This window comes from Galeopterus variegatus, unplaced genomic scaffold (assembly GCF_000696425.1).
Source record: "Galeopterus variegatus unplaced genomic scaffold, G_variegatus-3.0.2 Scaffold3382, whole genome shotgun sequence".
Classification (NCBI taxonomy): domain Eukaryota; kingdom Metazoa; phylum Chordata; class Mammalia; order Dermoptera; family Cynocephalidae; genus Galeopterus; species Galeopterus variegatus.
This window is the reverse complement of record NW_007729493.1, coordinates 190,274-217,669: the sequence shown is the minus strand read 5'-3', so window position 1 is coordinate 217,669 and position 27,396 is coordinate 190,274. Positions and strand designations below refer to the sequence as shown.

Genomic DNA, 27,396 nt, shown 5'->3' with positions numbered 1-27,396 from the left:
TGATTGGCGCGGAATGTGCACTCGTCTTTTTTCCTTCCATTTCAGCGGAGTCCGAGTCGGAGGGGCGGCGGGTGAGACTCTCAGGTAAGGTGTGGTGTTAATCAAGAGTGGGGAGTGAAAGACTGGGAAGGTCAGGTACGGGGTAGTGCGACGCAGTGTGAGTCAGTATACAACAGGCGGGAAGGTTCGGCAGGTATATCCTTGGGTGCGATGTGGTAGAAACAACTAAGTGTCACAGATCCGCACCAGAATATGTGTAATTTGGGCAAATGGCTTACTTAATCTTTCTTAGCCTTAATTTCTTCATCTGTAAATTGGATTGTATTATTGTGCATTCCATGGGATTGAGATCAAATATGATACATTCAAATAGCCTAGCAGAACCTGGCACAGAATAAGGAAATAATAAATGTTAGTGCTCTCCCATTCTGGAGCGGGGACACCCACCAGCCCGCGCTGGGCCGCTGTTCTGGCCTCAGGTGAGACATTCTCTCTACGCTTAGGGAGCTTTGCGCATAAAAATGGAAGTAATAATGGTAACTTTACAGTTCTTTAAACACTTTCATATCCCTTGATTGGTTTTACCTTCAGAGCGACTTTGCGAAGTAATTGGAGATTAGTAACCCCATTTTACAGATGAGGCCTAGGGGGTTAAGTGACGTGACCAAGTGGCAGAGTCAAGAGTCAAGACTAGATTTAGATTCTAGCCCACGGTTGATCTCATGTCCTCTAAGGTAATATTATTAGCTTGTCCTAAGACTGAAAACTGTTATATATTAGAGGTGGGGAAATAATAGAACCACATAAAAAGACAGGCCTTAGACATAGACCCTGACCTTTTTGCTGCTTGGTTTCCAGCCCTGTGAACCAGTAAGAGAAGGATGTCTCCCCAACTGTATGAATTCCGTCTGCCCTTATCTCCAGAGGAGTTGTTGAAAAGTGGAGGGGTGAATCAGTATGTTGTGCAAGAGGTACTGCCCATCAGGCATCTTCCGTCACAGCTTAGAGGTAAGACTCCATAGCTGCTATTCCTAGCACTTTAAAACAACCACCCCATATGTAATTACATTGTCATTTCTGTTCCATTACACCATGAAGCTCCATGAGGGCAAGGAACACATCTCTCTCATTCTCTACTGTTTTCTCACTAGCATTGCATGGGATTCATGACACAAAGAATATACTGATTAACTGCCTTCTCTGGATTATTTCATAAACAGTTTTGGTGTATGTGACTACTCTTTAGGGAAAGAATATTTTATTTTATTTTATTTTATTTATTTAATTTCATAAACAGTTTTGGTGTATGTGACTACTCTTTAGGGAAAGAATATTTTATTTTATTTATTTTTTTTTTTTTTCCTTTTTTTTGTCTTTTTACATGACCGGTAACGGGATCGCAACCCTCAGTGTCGCGCCTGTACCGTGACCGGCAACGGAATCGCAACCCTCGGTGTCGTGCCCGCACCGCGCTCAACCAGTGAGCGGACCGGTCTCTATATGGGATCCGAACCCTCGGCGGGAGCGCCGCCACACTCCCAAGCACCGCACTACCGAATGTGCCACTGGGCCAGCCCGGGAAAGAATATTTTAGATTTTTACCCCTTACCATATGCCAAAATAGAGTCTTTGTGGATTTAAGAGTTATAGGAGAAGATAGCTTCATCAGAATGTCTGGGACTTGACCTGACCTGTTTTAAGTAACACTTTTAGAGTCTAGGTATCTTGTTTCCAAGATGTGCAATAATGGGGGGAAAAACATATATATACAGCCGCAACACTGTACAATGTATGTACAGTGCAGTCACCTACTGAAACCTATAAATGATCAAAAACAACTTGTGCATTAACAGGACCCCATAATATCACTGTACTTGTTGGGAGTGGTCTTGTATCACTTAGGTTGCTTTGGAAAGGTACATAGAATAAAGGCTCTGGAGCCAGGCGGCCTGGATTTGAATCCTGGCTCTACCACTCTGACCTTGGACAAGTTATTTAATGCTCTCTGCCTTAGTGACCTCATCTGTAAAGATAGGAATAATAACCGACATTTATTATCTCCTACAACAGGAAGGGTTAGTTAATGCAGTAGCTTGATAATATAACTCCACTTTATCTTCTCTTGGCCTTTTAATCATGATTACCAGATGGCAGCTCCTTGCTCTGATGTCCAGAAGTAGAAAAAGTGGTTTTCTATTTTGTGCATTTTCTTCTTCTTTTTTTTTAAACATTTTATCAGAAACCTCCCAACAGACTTAACCAGAATTGGATCATGTGCCTGTTTCTCTAATTATTGGTAATGGAAATGGAATTACCCCAATTGGCTAACCTGATCAAGATTATTACCTAGGAGCCTCCCTAAGCCTGAACATACCACCATTTGGTAAGCCAGGAACAAGGCAGAGTGTGGAGGTTGACTGATGGATGACCAACCAACAGTGTACACAGATATGCTGTTCTCTTCATATCGCATGGATATATGCATCATCAATTGCTCGTGCCGAATACTTTAGCAAATTGTTCTTTAGTTGTTGGAATGCATCATTTTTTTAAATGGTCACTGTTTCTAAGAGGTTTTGTTAGGAAAATTGTATTGTTTTGATGATTTTGGTGTTTAGAACCCTACATATACATACTGCTGTAAATATACAAAATCAAATCATTTAAATCATTCAACAAGTATTTACTGATCATGTGCTATGTGCCAGGCATTATTCTAAGCACTGGCAATACAACAGTAAAACAACAGACAAAATGACAAAGTTCTTTCTCTCAAGGCTCTCAACAAGTAATAAATATGAAACATGTTAGATGGTTGTAAGGGCCAAGGAGAAAAATAAAGCAAAGAAGATAGGATGTGCCACGGTAGGGACTGCCATGTTTTGCTGGATGATCAGAAGTTTGTTCATAGGTGACATTTTGAGCAGAGACCTTAACGAAGTGAGAAAGTGAACTATGCAGGTTCTCAGGGAATGGCATTTCAAGCAGACAGAAAAGCCAATGCAAAGGCTCTGATGTGGGCAAATGCCAATTTAGTTGGAGTGGAGTAAGCTAGGAAAAAGAGGTCAGATGGGAAGTCATACAGATTATTCTAGGGTCTTGTTCCTCAGAATGTGGTTCTCAGATCAGCAGCATTAATATCATGATCTTGGAGCTTATTAGAAATGCATGATGCCAGTGCCTACCTCAGAGCTACTGAATCAGAAAATCTTCATTTTAAGAAGATCTGCAGGGGCTGGCTGGTTTGCTCAGTTGGTTAGAGTGCAGTGTTATACCACTCGGGTCAAGGGTTCAAATCCCTGTACTGGCTAGTCACCAAATAAAAGAATATCCCTTGGTAATGTGGATGCACATATAAATTTGAGAACCACAGCTTTCTAGAGCCTTATAGGTCATGGTAAAGACTTTAGCTTCAATGTGAGTGAGCTTGAAAGCCATTGGGTTTTAGCATGGGAGTCTCATGGTCTGACATTTTTAAAGTATCACTGTCTACTGTGTTGAGCAGAGACTGTAGTAGGCAAGGGAGGAAGCAAGGAGACTAGTTAAGAGGCTAATACAATAACAGGTAGATTGGCCTGGGGTGGTAGCAGTGGAGATGGTGACAAAAGGTCAAATTCTGAATATATTTAGAAAGTAGAGCTAGCAGGACTGCTGATGGATTAGATTTGTGGGGATCAAGAAAGAAGAATCTGCTATGATTACAGATTGAGTGACTAGAAGAATGGAGTTGCCATTTACTAAGATGGGGTAGAATATGGGAGGCAAAGGTTTAGACTGTTAGTTACATGAGTGAGGAGTTGGTTATATGAGTATGGAGATCAGGAGAGAAGTGCCAGGTTGTGAGGTACTAAATAGCAAGCTGACAAAGTCCATGCTATTCTAAGAAAGCCAACAAGGCTGGCATCCCTTTTGCCTACTTCCCCCTTCTCCCTCCCCTTGAGGTCTGACCTTTGGTTGAACCCAGGACCCTGGAAATTTTGTAAATGAGAAACTTATGTTCTTATTTTGTTGATAAGCAGTTAGCTATGAGTCTTCAAGCACCCGTGGCAGCTGAAAATGTTCTATAAATAGCTTGGTACCAGACACAACTGATTTAATCAGTATGATTTGTTATTTTCACTGGCTTATGAAAAGGAATCTAAAGTAAACTAGGATGCCTTATAGGTCAACATCCTGTAAGGTCCTCCTGACCCCATAAAGTGTGTCTCTTCATTTCACACTGTCTTGCCTCAGGTACTGGTTGACAACACCAGGTAAAGATATACATTTGGGATTTAATATTCAGCGTGTGGATGTCATTTAAAGCCATGAGGTTGGAGTGAGTGTAGACGGAGAAGAGAAGCAATTTGAGGACTAAAACCTGAGACAGTCCAACATTTAGAGACTGGGAAGATGAGGAAGAACCAGTAGAAGAAACTAATGAGCAGTCTTTGGGGGCAGAAAGTGAACAAAGGAGCTAAATTAAGAGAACATTTTGGAAGCAGAGAGGACAGGTCAATTGCAAATTAATTACTGGATTTAGCAATATGGTGATTGCTGGTTACCTTGACAAAATCTGTTTCAGAAGAGTGTGGGGGACAAAAGCCTCATTGGAATAGGTTTATGAGAAAAAGAAGGAGAGGAAGATTAGAGTTGATGAGTTTAGGTGACTTTAAGATAGGCAGCATTACCTGTGTATATGCTGAATGGGAATGATCAGAGAGAGGGAAAAGATGATGCAAGAGGAAGAGGGAACATTTGTTGGAGCGATATCCTTTATAGCTAAGAGAGTATGAAATGGTACACAGAGGGAGGAGATGGCTTTATTAGAACATGAACAGTGTATACACGGTAGCAAAAGTAGGCAGTGTATGGGCAGAGGTGCAGGTAAAGAGCTTGGGGCAGTTGAAAGTTCTCTTCTGTCTGCTGCTATTTTCTCAGTGAGAAAGGGACATCTTTAACTGAGAGTAAGTTTGAGAAGAAGTTCTTGATGTTGTTAGCAGAGGAAATGTGTGAAATAATTACCTAGTAGAAAGTAGGCCTGGAGGGCTGGCCCCTGGCTCACTGGGGAGAGTGTGGTGCTGATAGCACCAGGGCTGCGGGTTCAGATCCCTGTATAGGCGTGGCCGGTTAGCTCACTTGGGAGAGCGTGGTGCTGACAACACCAAGTCAGGGGTTAAGATCCCCTTACCAGTCATCTTTTTTAAAAGTAAAAAATAAAATAAATTTAAAAAGAAAATAGATCAGGGAATTTGTAATAGGCTTATTAGGAAGTATGAAGGGCCTACTTGTGGTTAGTTGTCATGAGTGTAAAGTGATAGTAGTCAGCATATTTGTATGTTTTTCTTAGGCCGTTTTTATTTGTGTGCTTTCATAAAACAAGTGGTTAGTTGTCATGAGTGTAAAGTGATAGTAGTCAGCATATTTGTATGTTTTTCTTAGGCCATTTTTATTTGTGTGCTTTCATAAAACAAGCAGACAGTTGATTTAACCCAGATTTGCCAAGGGAATAAATGTGTCATTAATTAGTGGAAAAAATTAGAAATGTCATGATGTCTAACAATAGGGGAATGGTAACTTAATTAAGATAGATACATTCAATGGAATATTATGTGGCCATTAAAAATTGCTTATAAAGGTTTTATAGTATGCTTATTGTAATGCTAACTGTTAAAAAGCAGAACAAAGTGAATATGTGATGTGAACTCAACAATGGAAAAACTATACATAGAAAATAGAATGAAAAAAATTAACCAAATGTTAACATGCTTATTCCATGCTTGTTCTTTCTCTTTTTCATGTTTCTGTATTTTCCAGATTACAGAAGGAGGTTTTTTTTTTAAGAGGGGCTAAAAGTTTACATATACTATTATATTATGTGCTATCTCAGTTTGTTTTGTGCAGCCGTAACAGAATATTTGAGACTGGGTAATTTATAATTAACAGAAATGTATTGGCTCACATTTTCTTCTGGAGGCTGGGAAGTCCAAGATCAAGGTACCTGCATCTGGCAAAGGCCTTCTTGCTGTATCATCATAGGGCAGAAGGTAGAAGGGCAAAAGAGCAAACCTATTCCCAAGATCCCTTTTTATAATGGCATTAATCTATTCATGAGGGCAGAGCCTAAATACCTCCCATTAGGCCCTACCTCCCAATCTGTCACATTGGGGATTACCTGAATTCTGGGAACACATTCAAACCATAGCATGTGCTAATTATTGCTCTGACTGCTTCATGTGGGTTATCTCATTCAATCTTTACATACATAAATATACATACATATATATCCTGCTTTTCTCTACTGAAAGGGCCTAAAAGCAATGGTACTCCAATAACAGCCTAACCTAGTGCCTAGAGCTTGGTTCTTACATACCATTCTCCCATAAAAAGATCCAGGACTCCTTCAAAAATGCTTGATTCAAGGACTGGAACAGGGAAAGTAAAAGATGAGCCTGGAACATCTTGTGGTGCAAGAAAGTAAGGGTGAAGAAGTGAAGGGAGCATGTCCAAAGGACACAGGCCATGTCGAAGGAGCTCCCAATAAGCATAAGTATGTCCCCATAAGTATGGGACAATTTGAGTAACAAAATAAAGTAATAGTAATGGACTAAAACAGAATGGAAGAAATATCCATGAGTCCATTCTGATATAGATAAGTAATTGAATAAATAAATAAATGAGAGGAAAGGGACAGCTTAGCCATATAGTAGCAATCCCATTAGTAAGTCCAGAGGGAATGATGGAGATAGAAAAATCACCATTTAGTAAACACAATAGTGATAGTGGCAAGCAAGAATCATCTGTAGATGCTTAAATTAGTGGGCAAAATTAGTGATATGAAGCAGGATATTTATACAGTTTCAAAATATCTTCCTACAAGATGCTTATTTGTATAGGAGAAAATTACAGTGGAGAAATGTTGCAAACACTACTAAGTGATCAAAGTTAACATCACCAGTTGTAAGACATTGACATCATCTACCTCTTGGTATGATGCATAACATCAGTCTGATCATGCAAAAATATCAGGCAAACCCACATTGAGGGACATTCTACAAAATAATTGGCCAGTGCTCTTCAAAAAAGTGTCAAGATCATGAGGAGACTAAGGGGACGTGAGAACTGAATGTACTGTGGGATCCTGGACCAGGAAAAGGACATAAACTGGACAATAGGCAAAATTCAAATAAGATCTATAGATTAGTTAATAGTATTGAATTAATGTTAATTTCTTGATTTAGAATAGACACTTGTACTAACTATGGTTATGTAAGATTTTAACATTATGTGTGTGAAAGGTACAAGAACTTTGTACTGTTTTTGCCACTTTTTTGTAATTTCAAAGTAAAAAAAAAAAAAAAGCCCAGGGTGTGCATCAACTGCTAACCGCTCTAAGTTGAACAAGTCACATAACCACTCTAAGACATAATTTACTTTTCCCATAAAATAGACATAATACCATCCACTTTATCTAGCTCAGAGGTGTGGGGAAGCTCAAGTAAGGTTTCAATTGTAAAAAAAATGTAAGATTATTGTAGATTACATTGAAATGAACTGTCTTTTGTGATTCTACCAGTAAAAGCAATAAGCCTGTCCATGGTTTTCTGCCATGGATAGAATTTACCAAAAAGACCTCTCTCCCCTCCCAATTGATCAGTTTCTTTCATTTTTATAGCATTTCAGACTGCCTTCCGAGCTCAGGGATCCCTGGCTATGCTGGAGCACTTTGACACTATCTATAGCATTTTACAGTAAGTAAAATACCCAGCTGGTACTCTAAAAAGAACTGGTGGCTATTTGCCCTAACTTTGCATGTTAGTCCTGAAATTCCAAGTTATAGGTTCACTGATAGATGGTTCTGGGTGCTCATATCTCTACTGATGAGCATTTACTCAACTTGACACCATATTTATTCAGTTGAGCAATTTCACCTGCATTTTTAAGCATTAGATTTCTGAAATTAGATCTGGTCTGTTAGAATGGGCTCTGTAGTTTCCTGTCTCACCCCCGCACTTTCTTTCCCTCATAGTCACTTTCGAAGTATAGATCCTGGCCTCAAGGAAGATACTCTGGAATTCCTGATAAAAGGTGTTTATGGGTCAGTGGGTAGGGGATGGAAGGTGTTTGCTGTTTCCTTTGTTTTATCAGCCACATGATGATATCAAGGCTGTTGTGATTCAGTTGGTTTGGCTAAGCCCAGGGACCTTTGACCTATTAAGGTCTGTAATCTTGGTGGGCGATACAGAGTTATGTGCGTTCGCTGTAAGGGCAGACCCACAAGAACTTTTTCCTATTTTTGAACTACCTCTTTTTAATAGAGGTGATTCTTCCAGTTGCTAGGGAGAAATTGTGGTAACTGGAGTGAGAGAGTAGGAACAAGGCATGTTCAGGGTATCAGGGTCAGGGATCCCAAAAAGGACTTAGCTTGTGTTATGGCCACTGAGAGATGAAACACAGATCTTTGGTAATCTGATGGCTGCAAGTACTGGGTGTTTTGAAGTTGGGGGATATGAAGAAAGTGAATGAAACCAACTCCCAGATTCCGCTCCTTACAGTGGTATCCCACCACTCCCAGGAACTCCCTGCCATCTTGGATGATGCAACTTTGAGTGTATCGGATAGAAGTGCACATCTTAATGCCCTCAAAATGAACTGCTATTGTCTGATACGCCTCTTGGAATCCTTTGAGACCATGACCAGCCAGACAAGCCTCATGGACCTGGACCTCGGTGGGAAAGTAATTTGGAGTTTCTTGCTTACTTTATATGGGGTCTAGCGGGAGAGGGGGATTGAAGGGAAAGAAGGGAATCCAATCATTCTAAGAATTCTTTCTGTCCTCATTCAGGGTTTAGGAGAAAGTACTCAAAAGTATCACATTTTCTTCCCTGACAAGTAGCTCTTCTTCATTTTGGAAATTGTAATACTTCTTCAATATTACTGTCTACCTTGTTTTGATACTGGATAGTTCAGGCACTCAGACTGGCAGATCTTGACCTTCTTTGTTCCCTTATTTTTTCCTAAATGTATACATGATTCTTTTTAGGGAAAGAAAGCCCGTACCAAGGAAGCCTGTGGCTTTGACTGGGAGGAAGAGAGGCAACCCATTCTTCAGCTTTTAACACAGCTACTCCAGTTGGAAATTCGTCACCTGTGGAACCACTCAGTAATTGAAGAGGAATTTGTCAGGTGGGTAGTTAACATAGCTACAGATAACCCTGAGCTGTGAGGATTGAGGGCTCTCTTGCTGCACATGCCTTTAATTACTTCATTTCACGCAACAGTTCTATTTGTAATACACAGAAGTATAATCATAACATGGAGTTGTAAGGAAGTAGATAATGGAATGTTGGAAGTGGATGGGGGGGAATAAAGAAATGGATATGAATTTCTCATCTCTAATGCCCATTTATTTATTCATCAAACAGTATGTACTGAGAATCTCCTAGGTGGCTGGCATCATTATACACACTGGAAACAAAAGTTTTTGCCCTAGGGCCGGCCTGTGGCTCACTCGGTAGAGTGCGGTGCTGATAACACCAAGGCCACGGGTTCGGATCCCATATAGAGATGGCCAGTTTGCTCACTGGGTGAGCGTGGTGCTGACAACACCAAGTCAAGGGTTAAGATCCCCTTACCGGTCATCTTTTTAAAAAAAAAAAAAAGTTTTTGCCCTCTTGGAGTTTATATAGAGAGTAGAAGATTATTTTTATTTTTATTTATTTTTTGGCAGCTGGCCAGTATGGGGATCCAAACCCTTGACCCTGGTGTCGTAACACCACTCTCTAACCAGCCAGCCCATTAAAAAGTAAAATATATAGTATGCTTTATAGTTTATAACTATGGAGCAAAATAGAGGAGGGGGATAGGAAGTTTGATGGAACGTGGTTATAGTTTTATTCTTTTTTTTTTTTTTTTTTTTTTTTTTTTTTTTAAAGATGACCGGTAAGGGGATCTTAACCCTTGACTTGGTGTTGTCAGCACCACACTCAGCCAGTGAGCGAACCGGCCATCCATATGTGGGATCCGAACCCGGGGCCTTGGTGTTATTAGCACCGCACTCTACCGAGTGAGCCACGGGCCGGCCCCGTGGTTATAGTTTTAAATCAGCTGTTCTAGCAAGACCTCTTCGAGATGGTGATATTTGAGCAAAGACCCAGAGGAAGTGAATGAGAGCTATGAGTATATGTGGAAGAATAGCAAAGCAAGGAAAAGGAAGAGTAGGTTCAAAGACCCTGAGGAGAGAGTGTGTTCAGCATGTACAAATAATAGCAATGATGCCAGAGAGTGGCAGCTGACAGAAGGTGACAGGGGTGGGCTATAAGGGCAGAGAGCAGTGGGGAACCAAACTGCAGATCCTGTAGGCCATCATGGTGACTTTGACATTTCCTCAGAGTGAGATGAGGCCACTGGGGAGGCCCAAGCAGGGCAGTGAGGTAATCTGAATTTGACTATAACAGGGTTATCCTGGCTGTTATGTTGAGACAGATTATGGAGGGAAAGGGAGAAGCAGGAGACCAGTTAAGAGGCTGTTCCAGTGACTCAAGCAAGAGATGATGGTCACTTAGACGAAGGAGTGCCAGTGGACATGGAGAAGTGGTTGGATTCTTTACTTTTTTTCTTAAGGTAGAACTTACAGGATTTACTGAGAAATGGGGTGTGAGGTGTAAGGGAGAGCACAGTCAAGGATGACTCCCAGGGATTTGGCCCGAGCATTTGGAAGAATGGAGTTGCTGGTAACTGAAATATGGAGAAGGTTATGGATTTGTGTTTTGGGGAAAGATCAGAAGTTCTATTTTGTACATAGAGTGTTTGAAGTGCTTACTAGTCATCCAAATAAAGTTGTCAGATTTGGCTACTGAATATACAGATCTGGAATTCAGGAAAGAGGTCTGGGCTAGAGATACATTTGGGAATATAATGATATTTAAAGCCAGGAGACTGAATGGGATCACTAAAACAGTCAGTGTAACCAAAAGAGAGCAGAAAACCAAGGACTGTACCCTATGTAACTCTAACATTAAGATGATGAGGAAATGAGGAGCAACCAGCCAAAGAGACTGAGAAAGGGGTCTGTCATCTTGGAATCCAAACGAAAGGTATGTTTCAAAGAGAAAGTGAGTGAGCAACTGTATCCGATGCAGCTGAAGGGTCAAGTAAGATGAGGACTGAATTGACCATTATATTTAGTAATGAGAAGTCATTGGTGACTTGGTGTCTTGTCTTTTATCATATATTGAGGTTCTGTGTCGGCATCATAACTGCTTGAAACTTAGTAATCTTGAAGGAAGTTGTACCTATCTGGGATTAGCAAAGCAACTTGGTGTAGAAGGTGATATAATGTAGAAAACTAGAAGACCCTGACTTTCAGAGCAGTAGGGATAGAATGAATGAGGCAGGGCCCCAAAGTGATTGAATCCAGACAGCTGATTTCATCATCATCTCAATCTTTTCCTTTCTCAGTTTGGTTACTGGCTGTTGCTACCGCCTTCTGGAGAATCCCACCATTAGTCACCAGAAGAACCGCCCCACCCGGGAAGCCATAACACACCTACTTGGTGTGGCCTTGACACGCTATAACCACATGCTCAGTAAGTTGTCCCTCAGCTTTACCCCACCTTTTTTCATTTTTCCCTATAATTTCTCATGTTTAGTACTTCCCCAGGTGCCACTGTGAAGATCATCCAGATGCTGCAGCACTTTGAACACCTGGCATCTGTACTGGTGGCAGCTGTGAGTCTATGGGCAACTGATTATGGAATGAAGAGCATAGTGGGAGAGATTGTAAGGTGATTCTTCCTTCTCAAAGTTTCTAATTCTCATTTTCCTCACAGAGGGGGATAAAGAAATATATTCTCTGTGCAAAAGTAGATTCCTTCAGGGGCCGGCCCGGTGGCGCACTGCTACAGTGCGCCGCTTGGGAGCGCGGCGGCGCTCCCGCTGAGGGTTCGGATCCCACATACAGACCGGTTCCCGCTCACTGGCTGAGCGAGGGGCGGGCGCAGCACCGAGGGTTGCGATCCCGTTGCCGGTCCTGGTCCGGTACGGGCGCGACACTGAGGGTTGCGGTCCGTTGCCGGACACGAAAGAAAAAAAGACAAAAAAAAAAAAAGTAGATTCCTCCAGATATTAGATACCAATCTTACGTTCCCTTACTGGGAACTGAATAATTGAGCTATCTTGCTATGGCTGTGTTTTCTTCCCTGTGTAGAGAGATTGGACAGAAGTGTCCCCAGGAGCTGAGTCGGGACCTTTCAGGGGCAAAGGGCTTTGCAGCTTTCCTGACAGAACTAGCAGAACATGTCCCAGGTATCCTGATGTCCAGCATGTGCATTTTACTAGATCATCTGGATGGAGAGGTAGGTAGTCCGCTAGGGATCTCTGAGGATTTTCCGGGGGTTTTAAGTACATTGTAAAGCTGTTCCTTAACAGAACAAGAAAGTAGCTTTCACATGAAGACAAGTTGTCTAGGTTTATTGCTGTGGCAATTCCTTCCTGTAGAGAAGCAGATCAAGTTAATGGAACAAGGAGTCTTTTATTAATCTCATTTCAATATTACACTGGTTTTATCCATGTCTGGTAGGGGAGATGACAGTTCCACGGATAGAATCTAGTGAGAGTGACTCAGCTTTGATTCTGGGTCCCATCTGTTCCTCAGGATTAAGCCTCTTCCTATCTAGCGTACCTTGCTTTCTCCAAACAGTGAGCTTTCTCAAATTAACCCGTCACCTCTGTCAGTTTTCTCACATCCCTGAATGCTGACCTGGCTGCTTCCCAAACTGGTGCTGGGCTCTCCTAGGTGAATGTCAAGGACAGAGACAGTCTACTTGTTCATCTAATTTAACTTCTTGTGCAAGACCCTGTTCTCTGGCTCTTGGCCTGACAGTGGACTTGCTTGGTACCCTAGGGCTGCTTTCTGTTTTTCTGTATTTCTTTCTGTAAGTAAAATGTGAGAAGGAGAGTAGAAGGGAAAGAGGGTGTTTATTAGTAAGGATCAAAGGCTTTGAGACCTCACATGGAAAGTAGTAATAAACCGTTTTCAACTGTGTATTGGTACATGGGTATGATTTTATATTCAACTACCATCGTGCTTACCTGGGTGAGCCTCACGAGGAAAAAGTGTTTTGGGCTCTTGTTATGTTGTTGTCCCTGCATTCTCCTGTGAGCAACCAAGTCTCCTCTGGGATTCAGCTTTTTTCCTGTGACCTTGGGATTAATAATTAGGCAGTTGACCAGAAAAGTCATACTAAGCAGAGTCAGGCTTAACCTTGACTAAAGGCCTTCCCCCTTCTTTGTGCCTGACTGGGCACTAGAGTTTAGGGAAAGGAGAGTTAATGCTGGAGTGCAGAGGTTCATACCGACTTTATTTCTCTCTCTCAGAATTACATGATGCGCAATGCTGTGCTAGCAGCCATGGCAGAGATGGTACTGCAGGTTCTGAATGGTGATCAACTAGAGGAAGCAGCCCGAGACACCAGAGACCAGTTCTTCGACACCTTGCAAGCCCACGGCCACGATGTCAACTCCTTTGTGCGGAGCCGTGTTCTGCAGCTCTTCACTCGAATTGTCCAGCAGAAGGTGAGCAACCTTCTATGTGATGAAGACATATAGTACCCCTCTAAATACAGGCCAAAATAGAGAGGAATCCAGCATCAAAAAGAAATATCTGCCCCAAAGAAGAGTCTAGAATTCACATTTTTACTACCAGTAATAAAAGTTTTTCTCTACCAAGGACAAGGATACCTGGCTTCATTTATATCTCATAGAAAGGTTTCTTTAGAATGAGTGGATAGTTCAGTTTAGAGTGTACTTCAAGATCATCTTGAGAGCTAGCTTAGTTGTTCAGAACGTGGTGTTGATAACATCAAGGTACAGGGTTCAATCCCTGTTACCAGCCAGCTGCCAAAAAATAAAAATAATTTTTAAAAAGATCATCTTGAACAGAATCAGTGATGTGAAATGTGAACTGATCCTTCTCTTCCTACTTCACATAGGCTCTCCCTCTGACACGTTTCCAGTCAGTGGTGACCTTAGCAGTGGGACGTCTGGCAGACAAGTCAGTGCTAGTATGTAAAAATGCCATCCAGCTGCTGGCCAGTTTTCTAGCCAATAATCCCTTTTCCTGCAAGGTAAGTAGACATGGTCCATCCAGAAGAGAAGGAATTAAACAGAAATAGGGCTGAAATTTTGTGACTTAGTGACCCCGATATGTATTTTATCTTGATAGCTTAGTGATACTGACCTTGCTGGCCCACTGCAGAAGGAGACTCAGAAATTACAAGAGATGCGGGCCCAGAGGCGAACCGCAGCTGCTTGTGAGTAGTTACTGCCTAGGAGACCTCACCCCAGACAGTCTTTTCCCTACAGTCAGAAACTCCAGTGAAAGAGACTGAGACTCTTTCCTTCAGCCACAGTGCTGGACCCAGAGGAGGAGTGGGAAGCCATGCTGCCAGAGTTGAAGTCTACCCTTAAGCAGCTTCTAAAGCTTCCCCAGGAAGAAGAGGAGATTTCTGAGCAAATTGCTAATACAGAGACCCCTGAAGAGGTGGAAGGACGCATTCGTCACCTGCTCGCCAAAGCTAGTTACAAGTATGTGAAAGAATGGGATAATTTCTAATGATCTGCTTAGGTTTAGAGTTAACCTTTGAGAAACTTAGACTGCTTCTTTAAGATGAAATGCACTTAGTTGTGCTGCCACCAGTTGATGGTAGGTGTTTCACTGTAGCAATCACTGACCACAAAAAAGAAAAAAAAAAAAAAATCACTGACCAAAGGCATAGTCCACAATTAATCATGCTTTTCTACTTTTTATAAATGTTTAAAGAAACTACTAAAACAACTACACGTAAGCAGTATAAGTCCTCCATTTGAAGAAGAAAGCCTGTAAGTACAGTTGTAGTTGTATAATTTTGAGTAAGTTACTCACTGTTCTGGGCCTCAGTTTTGTTCATATGACCTCTAATGACTTTCTAATTCTAAATTCTGTGAGCTAATAAATATCAAACTTGCTTAATATTACCTTAATCTTCTAATCAACCTAGTATGAATCCTGATCTCAGAGAAAAGATTTCCCCCAGTGTTTTTGTGACTCTAGAACTTCAGAGCAGCTTAGCAACAAAAGCCCTTATAGCTGCCAGCAGGTATTCTTAAACCTCAGCCACATTCTTACCTAATTCTTACCTAATTAGGCTATTCAAAAGAGGCTGAATAGAAGGTGGCTATTTTGCCCCCTAACTTACTTGCCTCTCTAGTGTTCCTTTTTATTTTGCTAAAACATAGAGACTATAGTTTTATAACTGCTTCTTCCTCCAAGCATTCTAGTATTTTTCTGTCAATTAGAAGGTTTCTTCTGATGTTAAAGATGTCACTTTCACTTTCAGAAATAGATGCTGGGTTAAGTTCTTAATAATTGAGGGTTTTGCCTAATAACCAGCAGCTAAAACTCTGCTTTTTGTATAGTCTGCTTTAAGTTTGTATAACTTTTTATGCTTTCTCCCCACAATTTTTGGTAACTGATGTTATCAGGCTGTCTTCCTCATACTGCGGATAAGGAAACAGAGGGCAGGTTAGGAGGTGTGACTGTCACACACAGCTAATAAATTGCAGAGCTGGGCCTAAGTCTTCATATTACAGATCTAGGGTTTTTTGCTTCCATTTACAAATTGAAACATATACTAGAACAAAACATCTTCTAATGACTTTTTTTTAATTTTTTTTTTGAAGCAGAAATATATTTTTAAAAAATTAGTCAAAAGAACAAAAAGAAAAAAATTAGGTGGTGTGTTCACATGGTACAGAATTTAAAATTACAGAAAGGGCATGCCATGAAAAGTCCTTTCTAAACCAGTTTCTCAGCCACTTTAGTTCCCCTTCCCACAGGGAAGCAATATTAATTTATTGAGCATCGTTCTAAAGATAACATATAGACATACAACATGTGTTTTTTTTCCTCTTTTATACTAATGATAGAATTCTCTACCACTTTTCTTTTTTCACTTAATTACATATCTCAGTGATCTTAAATAGCTGCCCCATTATTTTTTATGACTACATAGAATCCCATTGTGTGGGTGTGCCATAAATTAACCAGTTATTGATAGTTTATTGTTTCCTTTTATTTAGCAAAGTTTTTGAACAGGTATTTACAGTATCTTTATGATTTAAAAAATTTTAAAAGCCTCATTTGAGGGGGTTTTTTTTTTTGTTTTCCCTTTTTGTCTTTTTTCGTGTCCGGCAACGGATCGCAACCCTCAGTGTCGCGCCCGGACCGGACCGGGACCGGCAACGGGATCACAACCCTCGGTGTTGCGCCTGCACCTCGCTCAGCCAGTGAGCGGCCGGTCTGTATGTGGGATCCGAACCCTTGGCGGGAGCGCCGCCACACTCCCAAGCGGCGCACTGTAGCAGTGCGCCACCAGGCCGGCCGTCATTTGAGTTTTTTTGAAGACTGTAGTAAAGGCTAGCAAAGCTCTTCAGAAATAGGAAAAGTGTTTTGAGCCCTTCTCCTTAGTAGGTGCTGCTCAGTTTTTTTTTTTTTTTTTTTTTTTAAAGATGACCGGTAAGGGGATCTTAACCCTTGACTTGGTGTTGTCAGCACCACGCTCAGCCAGTGAGCGAACCGGCCATCCCTATATGGGATCCGAACCCGGGGCCTTGGTGTTATCAGCACCGCACTCTCCCGAGTGAGCCACGGGCCGGCCCGCTGCTCAGTTTTTTAAGCATGAGAAATATTCCCTTTCTTTGGGGCAGTAGGCCCAGGTCTTGGTAGAATCATGAGGTAGGCTCCCTTACAAAAGGCTGCAGTGACACTCTTCTGGGTGCTGAATTAGTGACAGGCTGTTGTTCTTTCAGGCAAGCCATCACTCTCACTCAAGAAGCCATAGGCCACTTCCAGGAGTCCGAACCCTTCAGTCATGCCAACCCAGAGGAGTCTGAGGAAACCAGGTTCCTGAATCTCTTGGGAATTATCTTCAAAGGTAATTCCTTTTCCTTTAGTCAGCAAACAAAACATTTCAACTAGTATTTATTGAGCATTTACTTTATCTGAGGCACTGGCTTGGCTAACAGAACCTGGTGCTAAGAGAGGCCAGAGGGGAGTTGGCAGTGCTTCTGCAGTGGAATGGAAGCAGCCCATTGGCTAAGATTGATAGTCACAGGGTGACGACCCAAACCATAGAGGTCTTCAGGAATCTTTTTTGAGGAATGAACCAAGATATTTTAGGTTAGGTTCTAATGTCATGCCTTCACATTGTAGAAAGAAATATCCAGGGATACTGATAGGTATTAGATTTCCCTTGATACCCTTGAACAAAAACCATCCTCTACTTCTCTAACTCCTAGGCCCAGCAACTTCCACACAGGAGAAGAATCCCCAGGGGTCTACAGGGAACATGGTCCCAGAGCAGACTGTCTGTAAAGACAATCGCAGTTTGTCAGAGCTTGGAGAATCCAGAGGAAACGATGAACTGGTAAAGCAGGAGATGCTGGTGCAGTATCTGCAGGATGCCTACAGCTTCTCTCGGAAGATTACAGAGGCCATTGGCATCATCAGCAAGATGATGTATGAAAACACAACTACAGGTATGCCAGAGTCCCTTTCTGTAAGGACTGCACTTGGGGTTGGGAATCCAAATGCAGTCTTGTCCATACTTTATCGATATTCATCTGCTCCTTCAAAAGGCAGGGATTCTTTATTTCCGTTTGCTTCGTATAGCTCCTTCTAGCTTATATATTTTAACACATATAGAATTTCATGATAAGGCATTATAAGAGGAGTCAGAATTCTCAGGGAAAGTAAGGAAGGTCACCATTTGCTTGTTGCTAAATTAAGAAAGAAATGTTCTATCTTTAGGTATTGGGGGGTTTTGCCAAGTAAATGGGTAACATTTATATCTGTCCTCTCAGTGGTGCAGGAGGGGATTGAATTCTTTGTGATGGTGTTCCAATTTGGGGTACCCCACGCCTCGTTTGGGGTGCGCCGCATGCTGCCTCTCATCTGGTCCAAGGAGCCTGGTGTCCGAGAAGCTGTACTTAATGCCTACCGCCAACTCTACCTCAACCCCAAAGGAGACTCTGCCAGGTATAGGAAGTAGTTTTGCTTCTGCTAACTTTTCTGAGGTCAGCTTCTTACAGGACTTTTTTAGTCTCCAGAGGAATTTCAAATCTATAGGCAGTGGGTCTATAATGGGGCTCAGGCTGGGGCTGAATTTCCAGTGAAGCCCATCCTGAGCAGTTATTTGACACTGTGGTGGGATAGCCCTCATAATCTGTTTGCCATGTTCAATTTACCAGTCTCTTAATGACCCCTGATCTCTGCTATTCCCACAGAGCCAAGGCCCAGGCTTTGATTAAGAATCTTTCTTTACTGCTAGTGGATGCCTCAGCTGGGACCATTCAGTGTCTTGAGGAAATTGTAAGTCTTCTCACCTTTCTGTATTCATTCAACTAGTATTAGTGAGTGATTACTACGTGTTCAGCAACTTACTCAGCCCCACAAAGAAATATGACTTGCTTTCACATTCCCGACTTTAAAGGAACCAACAGTGTAGTTGGTAGCCAAAAAACAAAACATTTTAGAACAATGCAGCAGATAGATCATTAAGTTCCAGAATAAGTGGCACAGGTAATGATTATAATAGCAATAATAATAACAATAATTTAATTTATGCCAGGCACTATTTTTACTCAGCACTTTACTCGTGTTAACTTGTTTAAACCTCACAAACACCCCATGAAGTAGCAGTATGTGCATTTTACAATGAGAAATCATTGTGAGGCACACACAGCTGATAGAATGTGACTAGTTAAAGCTAGCTAGAGGCAAAGTTTGAGATTCACACTCAGGAAATAAGAGCTACAGAAAACATACTCTTAATTTCTATGCTATACAGAAGAGTACAGAGTAGGAAAGAGGTAGGACCTATGTTGGGAAACGTGGTAGGACTTAAGTGGGTCCTAAAAGATGAGTAGGATTTAGACAAAGGAGCAAGAGCATTTCAGACAGAAACACAAGAAACCCAGCCCATGTTGCAGAATGAGGAAGGTTGTGTTCTGTCTCAAAAATGTTATCTGGGGGCTGGCCCGTGGCTCACTCGGGAGAGTGTGGTGCTGATAACACCAAGGCCGCCGGTTCGGATCCCATATACAGATGGCCGGTTGGCTCAATGGCTGAGCGTGGTGCTGACAACACCAAGTCAAGGGTTGAGATCCTCCTACCGGTCATCTTTAAAAAAAAAAAAAAAAAAAATGTTATCTGGAAAAGATAATAAAAGTTGGGAACGTAGTTGGGACTAAATAGTGAAAGTCCCTAGATGACTTCAAGAGTCTAGTACTTTAACCTTGTTAGCCAGGGACCCCAGCATTTTAGTGAGGCAAATCTGCTTTGAAGCATTTGCATTGTGGGGACAAAAAGTGGAGGTGGGGGCCAAGCCCGTGGCGCACTCGGGAGAGTGCGGCGCTGGGAGCGTGGCACCGTGGGTTCGGATCCTATATAGGGATGACCGGTGCCCTCACAGTGCTCACTGGCTAAGCGCGGTGCAGCTGGTCTCAAAAAGGACAAAAAAAAAAAGTGGAGGTGGTGCTGACCTCCAGCTTCCACTAGGAGGAGCACTACTACCAGCCACATTTTTGTCCTCACTGGGGAAAAGAGAAGAGCCTGGCAGTGGCAAGTGGCTGAGATCTCAGGCTGACTACTGGTGCAGAGCCCCTGCAGTAGGCAAAGGAGAGATGTTTCAAAAACAGTGAGGGGGCTGGCCAGTTAGCTCAGTTGGTTAGAGCATGGTGCTATAACACCAAAGTCAAAGGTTCAGGTCCCTGTACCAGCCAGCCACCAAAACAAACCAAAAAACCAAAAACAAACAAAAAAGATGAACAGCAGAAGCCTGTGTGATGAATACATGTGTGGGGATGCTGATTCAGCAGTAGCGTGCAGGCTGGTTGGAGAGGAGGCTGCAGTAGGTGTGCAGTGACCAGGGGCTAGACTCAGGACTGAAGGAACAGCTACAGAATTGGACTTAATGGAAGACAAATTTTAAAGGAAAAATAGGACTGAGTGACTGATTCATAAAAAATTAGGTGACAGATTTCAAGCATATGTAACTAGAGACATAGGCGCCGTTGGCAAAATGAAAGGCAGGGAAGGATGGTGGCTTCCATTTTATTCTTTTTTTTTTTTTTTTAAAGATGACCGGTAAGGGGATCTTATCCCTTGACTTGGTGTTGTCAGCACCACACTCACCCAGTGAGCAAACCGGCCATCCCTATATGGGATCCGAACCCGTGGCCTTGGTGTTATCAGCACCACACTCTACTGAGTGAGCCACAGGCCGGCCCAGTGGCTTCCATTTTAGACATGAGTCTAATGTGATGACAGCAAGAAAACCTACTAGAAATCTCCAGAATGTAATCAAAACTATGAGTTCCACACAGAACTCAAAAGGCTAGTTTCGATGTATCACCATAATAAACTTAGTTTTGAAGGCATGAGAGCAGAAAAGCAGAGAATGGTGAGAGAAGTACCTCTCCAAGTCCATACTTTATATTGTGAGCCACCTTCTTCCTTATCCACTCCTAAGTAAAGCTTTTACCAACTTCAGGTTTTCAATCTTGTCTTTAGAGCAGTGGACCAAGGATTGGGGAATTATTTTTTGGCCTAAGCCCTATTTCTTTTCTTAGCTCTGTGAGTTTGTGCAGAAGGACGAATTGAAACCAGGAGTGACCCAGCTGCTGTGGGAGCGGGCCACCGAGAAGGTCCCCTGCTCTCCTCTGGAGCGCTGTTCCTCTGTCATGCTTCTTGGCATGATGGCACGGTGAGACTCATATGACAAACAGTAGGGTGGGAGAGGAATGGAAGGGTCTAAGAAGGTTCCTTTTCCTTCCTTCAGCAGTCAGGCCCAGCTGAGCTCTGCTGTGAGTTGGCTACCTAAATGGAAAAGAAAACAGAGTACCAACCCCCTGCTTAGTAGAAATAGTGAGACTCAGTAGTGCAAGAGGGGTCCAAGGGGCTGGCCCTGTATCAGAGCTTCACCGTAGTGCTCTAAGGCTCTAGGAGCCCTGTGTTGGATGCTAGTAGCCAACCTTATTGGCATTGTCCCACACACACAGTCCTGTCCTTACTGTCTTTAATTCTATGGCTTCCTTCCACTAGTGGAAAACCAGAAATTGTGGGAAGCAACTTAGACATGCTGGTGAGCATAGGGCTGAGTGAGAAGTTTCCACAGGACTATAGACTGGCCCAGCAGGTGTGCCACGCCATTTCCAACATATCAGACAGGAGAAAGGTATGTGGGGGTGGTTACGCCCAAACTAAGGAGAGCGGAGATCCTCTTTTCTGCCCTCTCCACATACTTGCACTCTGTCTTGTTCTCCAAAGCCTTCTCTGGGCAAATGTCACCCTCCCTTCCGGCTGCCTCAGGAGCACAGGTTGTTTGAGCGACTACGGGAGGTGGTCACAAAAGGTGAGCTGTCAAGAAGGGCCTTGGGCAGAATTGGGCCCTTTGTCTGCAGTGAACAACTTTTCCTTTCTCCTATACAGGCTTTGTCTACCCAGACCCACTCTGGATCCCATTCAAAGAGGTGGCAGTGACCCTCATTTACCAACTGGCAGAGGGCCCAGAAATGATCTGTACCCAGATATTGCAGGGCTGTGCAAAGCAGGCCCTGGAGAAGCTGGAGGAAAAGAGCACCACCCAGGAGGACCCAAGTAAGTGGGCAGAGGGTTGATGGGCCCAGTGGAGGGCAGCCAGGTTCTGCTGTTTTCCCAGCAGGGCCAGAACCCACTGCTACCACCAATTCCTACAACAACCCCTCACACACACTGTTTCATTTTAGTTCAAGTTGAACTTAGGCCGGTTACCACCACCGTCCCTCACCCCCCATCTCTTACTTCATCACTTGTTTGAGTAGCACATGAGTAAGGGGAAGATCAGTAAACACCAGATTTCAGGTTTGATGGGACTTGATTGTGTCTTTTCTCCCTGCCCTTCCTCTCCTCCAGAGGAGGAGGCCCCCCCAATGCTCCCCACTTTCCTGTTGATGAACCTGCTGTCCCTCGCTGGGGATGTGGCCCTGCAGCACCTGGTACATCTGGAACAGGCAGTGAGTGGAGAGCTCTGTCGGCGCCGAGTGCTTCGGGAAGAACAGGAGCATAAGACCAAACATCCAAAGGAGGTGAGTTGAGTGCCTGGGCAATTGGATTCGTATCCTAAGCATTTCCCAGGTTTGTATCATGACTTCAGATCAACATTTCCCTCTGGGGATCTCTGTTTCTCTACTACTAAATGAAGTAGAGAATCTCTGCCTCTTTGTTGCTACTACCCTGGGAAAGATGAGTGTGAACAAGATGGAGCAGTCTGTCCACAATCACCCAGGAAGGAAAGTCTTAGGTAAATTCAGAGTATGGAATTAGAGACCGCAGCATAAAATTTAGGCTCTATTTGAGGCAGTGTTTGTTAGAACATGCACACGCCACCCTCTCCCCCCTTCTCCATCAGCCTTCGTTACTGGCATGGCACCTGAGGGCACCTTGTGTTCTCTCCACTAGAGGCAGTGATGTCTTGCTGACAAATAAAACATAGAGCCATGCAGCGGTGGGGTAAGGTCTGACCTTCTCTATGACCTTGAACCAGTGTCTGGCATATACCATGTATTTACCAGATACAGGAAGTTATGTCTTCTATGAAGATGAGTTAAGAAGAGGTGTAAAAACATGCTTGGCAACTTAACAAATACAGGGGACCTAGTTTTTTCCCCTGTTTAATTCAGGAATCCTTTCTCTTTACAGACATGTTTGGCAATTCTCTGAATGGTTTTGTAGAATTTTTTTCCTCAAATCTGTTCCTACAAAACAAAGTATAAGCTGGAATCAAAAATACTGTCTCTGACCACTGGTTATCTATGGCTTCTTTCCCTTTAGAACACAAGCTCTGAGACCACCACGGAGGAGGAGCTGGAGCTGGTCGGGGCTACTGCTGATGACACAGAGGCAGAACTAATCCGTAGCATCTGCGAGATGGAACTATTGGATGGTAAGAAAAATTGCTCAGTGACTTTCTCCCCAATTGAAATAACCAATCCCAAACTCAGAGTTGTTCTTCCAACAGGCAGACAGATACTGGCTGCCTTTGTTCCACTTTTGCTTAAAGTCTGCAACAACCCTGGCCTCTATAGCAACCCAGACCTCTCTGCAGCTGCCTCACTTGCCCTTGGCAAGTTCTGCATGATCAGGTAGGCCCTGGGTTGGTACCACCTTCTCAAAGAGGATGGGATGATATGGCTTTCCTGATGATCCTCTCCTTGCCCCTAGTGCCACTTTCTGTGACTCCCAGCTTCGTCTTCTGTTCACCATGCTAGAAAAGTCTTCACTCCCCATTGTCCGGTCTAACCTCATGGTTGCCACTGGGGATCTGGCCATCCGCTTCCCCAACCTGGTGGACCCCTGGACACCTCATCTATACGCTCGGTAAGAAATCTCTCACAGGGGCCGGCCCGTGGCTCACTCGGGAGAGTGTGGTGCTGAGAACACCAAGGCCACAGGTTTGGATCCCATATAGGGATGGCCGGTTAGCTCACTGGTGAGCGTGGTGCTGACAACACCAAGTCAAGGGTTAAGATCCCCTTACCGGTCATCTTTTTAAAAAAAAAAAAAAAGAAAAGAAAAGAAATCCCTCACAGTGTTTTAGCAGTCCTTAAGAGCTCTAGGGGTCTGTTAAGTCATTGTGAGTATCACTAAGGCTCTATTCCCTTAGTGCATTACCTTGAATATCTGCTTGATACCTGACCTGTACAGGCCCCTGGCTAAATATGACCCTAAAGGGATTGAAGCTTCTGCTGAAAGCCTGTAGGCTTTGACTCTTTCCCCAACTCCCAACTTTCAACCCTAGACAGGTTTCTACCTCCTTCTAGAATGGCGTATTAAGGGGTAATAGACTCTTGGTGAGGGCCTTTTTTACCAATGTTAGGGTGTAGCCATATTACTTGAGATTTAATTCCTAGCCTCAGGGACCCAGCTCAGCAAGTGCGGAAAACAGCAGGGCTGGTGATGACCCACCTGATCCTAAAAGACATGGTGAAGGTGAAGGGACAGGTGAGCGAGATGGCAGTGCTGCTTATCGACCCTGAGCCTCAGATTGCTGCCCTGGCCAAGAACTTCTTCAATGAGCTTTCCCACAAGGTGAGAGGCAGCTTAGGGCTTGCTGCAGAGGGAATATTGTAGGTCACCTCATCTCTTTAGCATGACTCTCTCTCTTACAGGGCAACGCAATCTATAATCTCCTTCCAGATATCATCAGCCGCCTGTCAGACCCCGAGGGTGGGGTGAAGGAAGAGCCTTTCCACACCATCATGAAGTATAGTTCCCTGGGCCTCAGGGCACATTTTTCACATAGCACAGGCTTACAAATCAGACAAACCAGTATTTGAATTCCAGCTCTGCTACTTTTTAGCTATACATCCTTCAGCAATAACTTAACCTCTCTGTGCCTGTTTCCTCCTCTACAAAGTGAGGCTAATAATATTTGCCCTTAGTTCTTGAGAATATTAAATTAAATAAAGTTCCTAACATGGTGGTAGGCACATGGTAGTACTCACTAAATAGCCGCTGTTCTTGCAGTGAAAATTACTTGTGGGTGGCAAGGGGGGGTGGGCCCTTCTCTGACGTGTGGGAGAGGGCAAGAGGAGCACTGAGGCAGGAAGAGAACACTTGTCTATGAAGGCAAGGTGGGACAGAGAAGGCTGGTACTGGGGGAGGGTCCAGGGTTGGTCTTAGTGGCTGATAATGGAGCTGCCCTGGGCGATCATATATCCCGATCTCCCCTTCCTGCAGGCAGCTGCTCTCCTACATCACTAAGGACAAGCAGACTGAGAGCTTGGTGGAGAAGCTGTGTCAGCGGTTCCGCACAGCCCGGTATACTGCCTTTGCTGAGAGTTCTTTGGGCCGAGAGGGGCTCTGGAAGAGAGAGAGCACCCCCCCCCCCCGACTGCTGCCAGTGGCGTCGTGGGACTGTGGGAGAGTGATGGGGAAGGATAAGCCTTTACTTTCTGTTTCTTGCTGCTTCTCACAAAGCCCTTCCCATCTGCAGAACTGAGCGGCAGTACCGGGACCTGGCCTACTGTGTATCCCAGCTGCCCCTCACAGAGCGAGGCCTCCACAAGATACTTGACAATTTTGACTGCTTTGGAGATAAACTGTCAGATGAGCCCATCTTCAGTGCCTTTTTGTCAGTTGTTGGCAAGCTGCGGCGTGGGGCCAAGCCTGAGGGCAAGGTGAGCAGCATGGGGACACTGGCACCAGCTGGGTTCCAGCACTAGCTCGTCAGTCTGCTTTCCCTAAGCAGTGTTCTGAGGCTCTCGTAGTCACATACTGCCTCACTTAGTCCCAGCTCCACTGCAACCACGTTACCAATGACCTGAGGCCAGATCTTCCTGTCTGTAATTCCTGTTTCTTTTCTTTCTCTTTTTTTTTAATACACTTTCTTTTTTAGAGCCGTTTTAGAGCTCAAAGGTTCAAAGCAAAATTTAGCGGAAAGTACAAAGAATTCCCATATATCCCCTGTGTCCCCCCCGCCACACACACAACCTCCTCCACTCTCAACCTGTACCAGAATGGTACATTCATTACAGTTGACTGTCAGAGTGGCACATTCGTTACAGTTGACTGTCAGAGTGGCGCATTTGTTATAATCGATGAATCTACCTTGGGATGTCATCACTCAAAGTCCATAGTTTACACGAGGGTTCATTCTTTGTGTTGGGTATCATCACTCTTTGTGTCGTACGTTCTACGTTTTTGTCAAAAATATAATGGCATGGGGCCGGCCCGGTGGCGCACTGGATAAGTGCGCCGCTTGGGAAGCGCGGCGGCGCTCCCGCCCGAGGGTTCGGATCCCACGTACAGACCGGTTCCCGCTCACTGGCTGAGCGAGGCGCGGGAGCAACACCGAGGGTTGCAATCCTGTTGCCGGTCCCCGGTCCGGTACGGGGGCAACACTGAGGGTTGCGATCCGTTGCCGGACACGGAAAAAGACAAAAAGACAAAAATATATATATATATATATATATATATATATATAATGGCATGTACCCACCATTTCAGTACCATAGAGTGTAGTTTCACTGCCCTAAAAACCCCCCGGGTTCTGCCTATTCATCCCTCCCTCCCCCAACCCCTGACAACCGCTGACCTTTTTCTGTCTCCATAGTTTTGCCTTTTTCAGAATGTCATATGGTTGTAATCATACAATATGTAGCCTTTTCAGATTGGCTTCTTTCTCTTAGTATTTTGCATTTAAGATTCTTCCATGGGCTGGCCGGTTAGCTCAGTTTGTTAGAGCGCCACCATGTGATGCCAAGGTCAAGGGTTTAAATCCCCATACTGGCCAGCCGCCAAAAAGAAAAGGTTTCTCCCTGTCTTTCCTGACCCTGTTTCTTTTTCATCATAGAAATAACTATGTTTCCAGGCCTGCTCTTAATCTCTTTTTTTCCCTCCAGGCTATAATAAATGAATTTGAGCAGAAGCTTCGTGCCTGTCACACCAGAGGGTTGGATGGAATAGAGGAGCTTAAGGTTGGCCAAGGGAGTAGCCAGAGAGCCCCATCAGCCAGGACACAGTCCACTGGTATGTGAGGCGGCCCTCCAGTGGGAAGATCAGATCAGGCCCTCCCTTCAAGCAGCAGTTACCTTTTTATTTTTAAATCATGTCTCCCTGCCTTTTCTAGTCGCTAGGCATCAGCCTGTGCCTTCCATAGCCTCAGACAATGACTTCATCACACCTGAGCCCCGCCGTACTACCCGCCAGCATATAAACACCCAGCAGCGAGTTTCCAGAAAGAAACCCCAAATTGTTTTCTCAAGCGAGGAGTCCAGTGAGGAAGGTATGATGCTCCTCCTGGCCTCAGCCCAGGAGTATGGCTTAGGTGGGGAAGGCTGGTTTTGATAGGGTCCTCTTTACCCCGTGCACCATGCTGTCTTCTTCCCCATGCAGTTTGGGTTTCATTTCTGCAGCGTGGTCTGTCCCATTTCTTCTCTGAGATCTAGTTTTCACCATCTTTGTAACTCAGCTTTTTCTTACTCTAATTCTCTGAACAGAGCTTTCAGCAGAGATGACGGATTATGAGACACCCAAGAAAACCACTCCCATCCGCAGAGCATCCACTCGTAGGCATAGGTTCTAGGAAGTCATCTCTCCTGTCCCCATCCCTGCTGTGCAAGGTATCTTGCAGGATGACCTTGAATTCCAGTTCCATTCTCCTTGCAAAATATTTGTTTGCCTGTCTTCTTGGTTTTTTAGTACATACATGATCTTTAAAATGCAAGGCATTTCTCTTAAACTAGCCTAACTGAACTGAGTTGAGCTGCTTTCACTTTGGAATGTTTGCCAGTCTCCATGTTTTCTAAAGAATAAATGTTTTTACATACTTTTAGACA

At 43.7% G+C, this 27,396-nt stretch overlaps 1 protein-coding gene across 2 annotated transcripts; it reads left to right on the top strand.

The window, feature by feature from the left end:
* On the top strand, nt 1–27,396 carry NCAPD2 (non-SMC condensin I complex, subunit D2). 2 transcript variants are annotated; one of them, XM_008584846.1, is made up of 32 exons: nt 1–84; nt 859–1,008; nt 7,655–7,730; nt 8,009–8,067; nt 8,535–8,716; nt 9,023–9,165; nt 11,440–11,567; nt 11,642–11,765; nt 12,188–12,335; nt 13,357–13,554; nt 13,971–14,105; nt 14,204–14,291; nt 14,385–14,565; nt 16,828–16,952; nt 17,317–17,556; nt 17,881–18,055; nt 18,304–18,388; nt 20,650–20,783; nt 21,122–21,254; nt 21,347–21,431; nt 21,509–21,676; nt 21,971–22,143; nt 22,889–23,000; nt 23,076–23,199; nt 23,279–23,434; nt 23,968–24,145; nt 24,226–24,320; nt 24,797–24,877; nt 25,053–25,236; nt 26,461–26,587; nt 26,688–26,843; nt 27,058–27,396. In XM_008584846.1, exons 2-32 carry the CDS (start codon nt 882–884, stop codon nt 27,141–27,143), a joined length of 4,206 nt encoding a protein of 1,401 aa, XP_008583068.1. In that variant the 5' UTR covers nt 1–84; nt 859–881; the 3' UTR covers nt 27,144–27,396. The 2 variants fall into 2 exon arrangements, with proteins under 2 accessions (XP_008583068.1, XP_008583069.1); XM_008584847.1 differs by lacking the exons at nt 1–84; nt 859–1,008; nt 7,655–7,730; ... (3 more) ...; nt 11,440–11,567; nt 11,642–11,765 and having other exon boundaries at nt 12,232–12,285.